Below are 8,915 nucleotides of genomic sequence, written 5' to 3' on the forward strand. Positions count from 1 at the left end.
TTTCACTTAGTAAATAAACAAAAAACTAATCAAGAAATGAAACATCATGATGATGCGGATATTCGAATGAAACATTAACAATTCGGAAATCATAATGATCCCTTATAACTGGTGATCGAATGAAGTATTTCTTCAGATGTTATCCCTTTCATAAACATTGCAACTTCTCCCCTTTTGAATCTTTTAAGATACTGCAGGAGCACCGTCATACTTTAATGAGTTGATAAGGCATTGACGAGCTGCCTTTTGATCCCCTTTAGGATTTCCACCTTTCCATCATCCTGCTCAAATTATAGCAAGAGTTGATATGGAGAGATAATTGCCTTTAACTTATTGATGAGAGGAAGTCCCATGATAGCATTATAGGAAAAGTTAAGGTCGTCCACGGTGAAGCGAATCTGCATCGTTTTGCAATTCTCCAACACAGACTGGAAGTATGATTGTTCCCAGGGGTAAAATTCGGTTACCTCCAAAGCCAATGAGGGGTTTTTCAATAGTAAGTAGATGTTTTTCCTCAAACTTCATTTATTTAAGGCAATTCATGGTGATGAGATCAGTTGTGCTTCCAATATTAATGAGCACTCGTCTAACTTTTATTTGGCCTATCTTAATAGTTACTACCAACGGATAACTAATGGATCAGGATGAGGTTGATGTAAAGGCTTGGAGATAGTAGCATCAACATTCATCACAGGGCCTCTCGTAGTTGATTTAGGGGGCCCCTTGAGTAAAGTATGGACACTATCTTTTGCAGATTTAAAAGTTAGGTAGTCTTTAGAGAAACCTCCTACTATCATGTTAATGATGCCGCGGGTATCATTGGAATTATCTTTCCTTTCTTCATCTCTGGGAGATTTATGCCTCGAACGGTATGGCCTTTTCTCATTGTCACTACGAGAGCCATACTCCTTCCGATTCAAGAACCTTTTCAGTTTCCCTTCCAAGGCAAGTTGATGCAAGATTCTTTTGAGTTGGCGGCATTGTGACAAAGTATGTCCATGTTCTTTGTGATAGTCACACCACAAGTTATAATTACGGCGATTGGAAGGGGTGGTAGTAGGTGGCAGTTCCGGGAATTCATCCCAGATGGCGTAGAAGATGTCTCTTCTATTTTTATTAAACCGGGGATCATTTCCCTCGTCTCTCAGATTCCTTGTCCGTTGTTCTTCTTCCGTGACATAAACGTGTCTTGATCTAGGAGGACCCTAATTATGAGGAGGGTAGCCTCTTTCCCTACATGATGGATAATCTTGGTCTCGAGTTATTGATGAATGATTATGCCCCTGATCCTGCTTATCATGCTTCCGCTTCTTGGAATCATGTGCCTGACATATATCATAGACGATTACACAGTTTTGGCATTGTCCCATCACCTCCGCATACGTCTTCACTTGACTCTCAACTAACTGAAACTTCAATTTAGGAGTCCGCATTCCATTTATCAAGGCGTTTAGGGCAACTGATTCTTCCAAGTATGTCACTTCTAGAACAGCTTTATGAAATTTTTGAAGGTAAGTGGAGACAAAATCCCCTTCTTTTGTGTGATACTCAGAAAATGGAAGTTAGACGTCTCTTGTCTCTTGGATGCTACAAAATGACTTACAAACTTAGCCTCCAGTTGGGCAAAGGTGTGAATGCTTCCAACTAGAAGCGATGTGTACCAGATGAAAGCAATGCCACTAAGAGTAGTAGGGAAGAACTTACACAGTAAGGCCGAGTTTGTTGTATACAACAACATGAAATTCTTGTATGCCACGACATGCTCTTCTGGACACTTCGTTCCATCAAATGGAGTCATGTTAGGGACTTTAATCTTGGTTGGATTAGGAGCAGCTAATATCTAGGCGGACAATGGGGAATTCAGCAACATAAGGGCCTCTTGCGGGTCACCTCGGCTAAAATCATCCCATGGAGGCCTGATGGGGCTAATTGGGCAGCTAGACCCAGAAAGTCGCGACATCTTTCTCTCGTTTCGCTTCTTGTCCATAAAAGATTGGACACTTTGTGATTGGATGGCTTTCTTTTTATCCAAGTTTTTCTTGGCGTCTTGAGTCTTTAATTTAGACTCACCTTGTTCTTCGCAGTTACTTTTACTCAGACTTTTGCGGAGTTCTAATCTTTCCCTTCTTCTTTTGTTCCTTTTGTTGGAACGAGAGATTTTTTATTCCCTATCATTGGACTTTTGCTCTTGGCTCTATCCTTTCCTCAAGATTCTTTATCTGATTTGCCATGTCGGCCAATACCTGCTGCTGAGGGACAGTGTTACTAGCACTTACAATGGCGTGGATTTGTTCAGTGAAGGCATTTGTGAGGTTTTGTGCCAATATGTCTAGATCTTGGCGAGTCACGGCTTGATTGTTCACCTGACCCGCTAAAGTATTTGTATCTATACTATGCACGGTAACGGTTTGTGTAGGATTCTTCTTGGGAGCCATGGATTTTTGTTCGGGTTATGTATTTATAGCACTTCCCCACAGACAGCGTCAAACTGTTTCGGTAATGAAATGAGGAAGTGCAAGAGACACTTGTAGTACCTGAAGATGAAACGTTATGGAAGTCAATAGTCAACGATCTTGAAGTTTGACGTAATCCTTCCGTAACTGTAACTGCAATTTCTGCACCACAACACATTAGCCTTTGTCCTGGGGGCAACCTCCCGGAAAGCCCCTCCGACGCTCAAGTCAATTGCAGAGACAGAAATCAAAGAATGATAATACGATGAATGCAATATGAATGATTATATTAGAGGTTTGGAATGGTATGAATATGTAAATGAGTGAGTTAAATGTGAATAATTGTAGAGAATTGGTAGAGGAATGAAAAAGCTTAGTCCTTTAATGAATTCTGTAGGGGGTATTTATAGTAGCTGATGAAGGGATTATGACGCGGTTATTTAGGGAGATCATGGGTGACATGAAATATAATAGAAGAAAATGAAGTGTAGTATGAGGTTATTTTAGGGTTTCAGGAGGTTACTTTATTGGTGGCCAAGTAAGGTAAATGAAAAGTCGTAAAAAACTTTTGACTGTAAGTAAAGGTCATTAAAGGGTCAAGATCAATAAAAATAAAAATCAACAAGGTATAAAAGTAATTTTACGATAAATAAATAAATGTTACCCTAACACCTAAAATGAAATAATTGAGATCAGACTTTCATTTAGACGTATATTTGTTTAGATATTATTGAATATTTTCTTCCACAAAAATCAACATCTAAACCAACCGCCCAACTCTCCATTTTATCTATCGATTGGGGCCATTGATAATCACATCATACCACACAATTTGTGCACAAATCTTTTTGTTTTTTTGATTAACAAAAAGCAAAAATCCATTAAATTTTAACACATTTTACATATAAAAAGTTCGCCTTTTCATTTATTTAGAAATTATTAGAATGGGCATAGTGCTTTTTGCCCTTTTCTTGAAGAGGATGCAAGTATGATTTATCTATACCTTTCTCATTCGAACTTAATCCTTGCTGGGTTGATGATGATCAAAATTAATTCCATTCAAAATTATCGGCTCTTTGGCAAACAATTGATAGCTAGTAGCTAATAATTAATTAGCTTAGCTGATTTGACGAGTTGATTTTATTGTTTAGTTTGATCAGCTTTTTTAAACCAACTACTATGAGCAACTTATTCAAAACAGCTTATTCATGATAATAAGTTATTTCAACCGGATGGTTTGACTACTCAACTCTCTATTTGTATCAAAATAAATTAAAATTGTCTAATAAGCTAATTTGCATATAATTTTTTTATAAATTGATTTTAATTTTGAAAAAACAACATAAATATACACAACAATAAAACTTACCAAATTTAAGAATAAAGTTATGAAACAATATTTCCATCTCATAATTTCAAGACAAAATACAAGAACTTCATTTTTTTCTTCTAAATTAAGTGTTGGAAAGGCATAAAGCTACAAATCCTTTCACAAACACAATTTTTATACAAAATTATTAAAAAAAAAAAAACTAACAAGAAGAAAAAGATAAAGCATGAGTAAGATGATGATGAAGAGGATGATAATATTGATTTTGATGATACTGATGATGAATAGAGCCTTCCTTTTGAATCCTCCAACGAAGATCAAGAAAATCATCAACGGAACACGGTAACTTCAGTGGACCATCTGCATAATAACCATACACCTCTCGAGCTTTTTCTAATAAATTAGAAAATAATGGATGATATAAATAACTTATTGGTATTTCAAATTTTTGTTTTATTTCTTCTTCTAATCCAACTTGAATTACCATCCATCCTTTCTTTAATTTCATTTTTATGATCTGAATTTTGAAATAGAAAGATAAGGCGTGTTTGGTTGTGGGAAATAAGTTTTGTAAGGAAATAAAGAAGGTTGAAGAAAATGAACACACACGGGGGGATTTTATAGTGGGCTGAACTGTGACCGTAACACTGAGTGCCGAGTGGAGTTGGAATAATAATTTTTCTTTTTTTTTTTATTCTTTTACTTTACTTTGTGGGATGGAAAGAGAGGTCGGCGGTATTGTACATCCATACGGAATGATACGGCATCCTACCTTTTTTTTTTGATTTATTTATTATTATTATTATTATTATTTATATTAGGTGCACAATAAATGTTGAGATAGTCGTTGATGGTTATCAACAAGTATTTCTTTTTTTTTTTTTTTAATTAGGGTATAGTATCATACGCCCCAATACACTAATTCAATCGTTAATATCTCTAATTATATACATCGAATAATTATAGAAACTGAAATTAATAAAAATTCACATTGAGACGATTCTAACAAGATCCCACACAATTATGTTTTAACCTATAGATTAACGACAATATGAAAATTAAGTGATATTGATAAATAGTGTCAAATTGTTCTTTGGTGCAACTAAATAAAAAAGGAGGAAGTATTTATTACTATTATGTTTTAACTATTTCACCCTATTGGCTTTTGGCTTAGAGATTAAAAAATATGGAGATAAAAAATTGAATATAATATATTAAAATTATACTACGGATATTTGAAACTAAAAGAAAAGGTATATATAGAGTAAGAGTATTAGGTTGATATCCAAAAATAAAAAAAGTTAAATTTATTAAGATCTATTAAAGTAGAAAAATAAGACAAGCTAAGTAAGATAGGTGAGTATTTAAGACGTGGAAAAAGAGAGTATTCCACCTACTTTTAAGTGGTCCTCCACTCCTCCATAGTTTTGCTTCTTGATTTTTGTGCAAAACCCAAATATCTCATTCTCTATGAATAGGAGGGAATACTTTAAATGTTATCTCGTTAAATAATAAATACATGTATTTTTCTAGTTAAGTAATGTAATTCTTTAGTTACATTATATTTACTATACTTTTCTTATATAACCGTTTTAAAATTACTTTCTATTTCACTATTTTGGCAAAAAATAAATATGTAAATATTTAATTTCCCCTATTTTTACACTTATTTCTTTAGCGATTATACTGATTTTTTAAAATTTTAACATAAAGATACTAAATTTATAGTTGTGATGCAAAATTCATGTAAAACGGGCAACACATAACGTAGGAAGTATCAAGTATTGAAGGGCAAGTCGCATATGATAGTCTGGATCATAATTAGTGTTCGTTTTGAATGATCTTTGTTTATGGGTATAGTCATTAGTCAACATAATCAAATAATTTGTGTTTAAATAAACAAGTTGAGTGAGTCATATGAGATTTATTTAATTTGGCACCTAAAGTTTTCCGTATAATTAGTTGGACTAGCCATGACTATTAATGACCTCATGAATACTACTCCTTTTATTATTAAAAAACATTTAGGGATATTTTTTTATTTTAATGTGGCAGTAGGTGAGTACGTGTGTGACTAATGTTTTTGGCATTTTTTTTTTTATAATATATTGGTGTCATAAAATATGTCTTGTAGTGTCATAATAGTCAACCTAACTATTTAATTCGCCACCATGACTAAAATTGATGGGAGTGATATTTTTGCACCTTATATAATAGACTTTTATAAATACAGAATAAATACCCTGACTTTTAAATTAGTTTTAAATAAATTTTTTCAAGAAAAAATGGATATTTGATATTTGTCCTTTTTATTTTTCATAAGGCGTAAAATTAGTAAATTTTATTGTAAAGGGAAACTGAAGTGAAAAATGAGACAAAAACAAGTGGATAATATCAAAGAATAGTTAAAACAGATAGATCGTATAAATTTGTAAATAACATTAAAAATAAAATAGTAAGTAGAACCCTTATTAAAAAATATTGTAAAATAAATAGGACAAATTAAAATAAAAAGTGGTTTAAAATGAGAGGATGTATGAACTATGAATAAAGTAAAAGATTCAATTATAATGATGAAATTAAGAGAGAGGCAAAATATATGAATATGATCATAAGTTCATTTCAAATAGAAAAATAATAATCCCTTTGTCCAATTGAAATTGCATTATTTAACTTAATTATGTGAGAAATTTTGAAATTAAATGATGCTATATGGGAAATAGAAAATTCAAAATAAATACTCTTTGTTTTTTTTACTTGCACCCAAGAACACTTTCACACGTCCAACGCATTAATTTAATCGCTAATATCTCTAATTATAAACATTGAGAAAATAAATAAAATTCACATTAAGACGATTATAACAAGATCTCACATAGTTATGTTTTAGTTTATAAATTACGGACAATATAAAAATTAAATGACATTAATAAATAATGTCAAATTATCCTTTAGTAAAAGTAAAAAGAAAACAGAGAAAGTAATACTTACCAGCGAAAATTAAAATAGAGCTAACCGAGAAAAACGAATAGTCTAAAATGGGAGAATTGTTTTTTGAATTATTATTATTATTATTAAAAATAAAAAGTAATATAAAGATGGCCCACGAGCAAGTTGGAGAACCTGTACATTTGTATTTCTATGGAGTAATACAATGACATTTGGCCGGTTGGCCCTCTTATGATAATCTTTGCCTCTTGGAAAATGGAATCATCCAAAATTTTCTTATTGAATTATTAAGGGACAGTATCGTTGAGGAGTTTATGAATTAACTTCCTCTACTTAAAGTTCCGTACATGTACATCATACCTAATCATAATTAATTTAGTAGGTCAAATTAATGTACCAAGTAGTGATGGCCATAAAGTGGATTACCCGAAACCGAAACGGTCTCGAACCGCTTGAAACCATCCCGGAATCGGTACTGTTCATGACAGGTTCCGAACTGGCCCGAATCGCAGAACCGTGAAACCGCACGGAAAAAAGTTGCCGGAGCCGTGAAACTGCCGGAAAAACCGCCTGAACTGGACCACCGGTTCTAAGGAACGGCCCCGGAACCGAACCGAACCGGTTCACCCGGCCTAACGATTCCGTGGAACCGGACCCGAAACCGGGCGGTTCACCCGACCCAGCGGTTCTTTGGATGAAGATGAACCAGTAAGACAACCTTTTCTGTCAATGCCACCTCCTAGTGGTAGAGCTGTTTCACATGTATGGTCGTATTTTACAAAAGAACCAACCGACAATCCGGATGTTTTCTTATGCACTTGTCAAATTTGTGAAAGTCAAGGGCTAAAGCCCTTAGTTTCATACAATTTCAGTAGAGATAAATACTTTTTAAGTTTTTATACATACATGATATTTATATTTTGTAAATCAAGAATGTATTAAAAATTCATTTTTTTTGTGTGAATACGTGTTAGGTGGTGGTACGGGATCTTTTAACAAACATTTGGCAAAGAAGCATGGAATCACAAAAGAAAACTCATGCAGCAACCGGCAGCGAGAACACAAGTGGAAGCCGACAGTGGGACATTCCCGGCGGAGATATGCCTTTTAAATATAATCATAATGATATGATTGATGAAATTTCTAAATATGTAATTTGTGATGAATTGTCATTTAACCATGGTGAAAGTAAGGCATGCGAGTATTACACTAGAAAAACTTTGCAAATACAATATAGAGTATTCCCTAGAAATACTCTTAAAACGACGCACAATATAATTATATGAATCAAAGCGCTATGAATTAGTAGAAATGTTTAAATCTTTTAATGGTAGGGTTAGCATAACAACTGATATTTGGTCTGCTCCTCCACATTTAGAACCTTATATGTGTGTAACAGCACATTGGATAGATCAAAATTGGATTATTCAAAAAAGAATAATTGCTTTTGAGGTAATGCTCGAAAGACATACGGGTGAAAACATAAAATACAGTTTAATAGAAATATGTAGTTTTATCCTTGGTGGTAGATTATTACACGTACGTTGTTGTGCTCATATAGTTAACTTATCTTGCCAAGCAGGTATTAGACAACTAAGTGATTTCATTAGAGACATAGTGAAATGGCTTAGAGTTGGACAGGTAAAGAGAAGATATAAGCAATTATGTGACCATTATCAACTAAAAAAGTGTATTGGTCATTAGATAATCCTACATGTTGGAGCTCAACCCATGATTTATTAAAAAAGGCTATTGCTTATCGTTCGGTTATAACACAACTGTATAGTGAGTGTATAGATGGCCGTATAAGTGATGAAACATGGGAACTAGCTATAGGCGTACAAAAAATCTTAGAAGCGTATGTCCACGCAACTAAAATTTTTTCATATGTTTACGAACCAAACGTCCACTTAGTAATAAGTGAATGTATTACTATTTTTTATCATCTTCTTAAACATTCGCATGATGATACTAATATATTTTTAAAGCCGATTCTTGCAGATATGATGGACAAGTGGAATATGTATTTTACTGATTTTCCTTTTATTTATGGAATTGCGACAATTTTAAACCCATGTTTTAAGACGGAAATCCTTACTAAAGTAATTGGATTTTACTACCAATCATTAGATCGTCCGCATAGTGATGTACATAATTATGTTAGATATTGTAAAAAACTTTTC

The 8,915-nt window shown here is 33.4% G+C and overlaps 1 protein-coding gene across 1 annotated transcript; it reads right to left on the minus strand.

Annotated features, from left to right (window-relative positions):
• Positions 1-212: 212 nt before the first annotated feature.
• On the minus strand, positions 213-1,798 carry LOC130828553 (uncharacterized). The gene is made up of 5 exons (XM_057694520.1): positions 1,549-1,798; positions 1,326-1,492; positions 622-1,205; positions 324-519; positions 213-281 (listed from the first exon to the last, which is right to left on the minus strand). Exons 1-5 carry the CDS (start codon positions 1,796-1,798, stop codon positions 213-215), a joined length of 1,266 nt encoding a protein of 421 aa, XP_057550503.1.
• Between the last annotated feature and the right edge of the window lie 7,117 nt (positions 1,799-8,915).

The sequence above is a fragment of the Amaranthus tricolor genome, chromosome 12 (genome assembly GCF_026212465.1).
Source record: "Amaranthus tricolor cultivar Red isolate AtriRed21 chromosome 12, ASM2621246v1, whole genome shotgun sequence".
In the NCBI taxonomy this organism is placed as follows: domain Eukaryota; kingdom Viridiplantae; phylum Streptophyta; class Magnoliopsida; order Caryophyllales; family Amaranthaceae; genus Amaranthus; species Amaranthus tricolor.

Bases quoted from the DNA above. Each gene is read 5' to 3' on its own strand.
- LOC130828553 (XM_057694520.1), bottom strand. From the start codon at position 1,798: ATGACTCCATTTGATGGAACGAAGTGTCCAGAAGAGCATGTCGTGGCA. The intron at 520-621 runs GTAGTAACTATT...AAATAAATGAAG, and splicing joins GATCCATTAGTTATCCGTTG to TTTGAGGAAAAACATCTACT. The intron at 282-323 runs GCAATTATCTCT...TAATTTGAGCAG, and splicing joins CTCTCATCAATAAGTTAAAG to GATGATGGAAAGGTGGAAAT.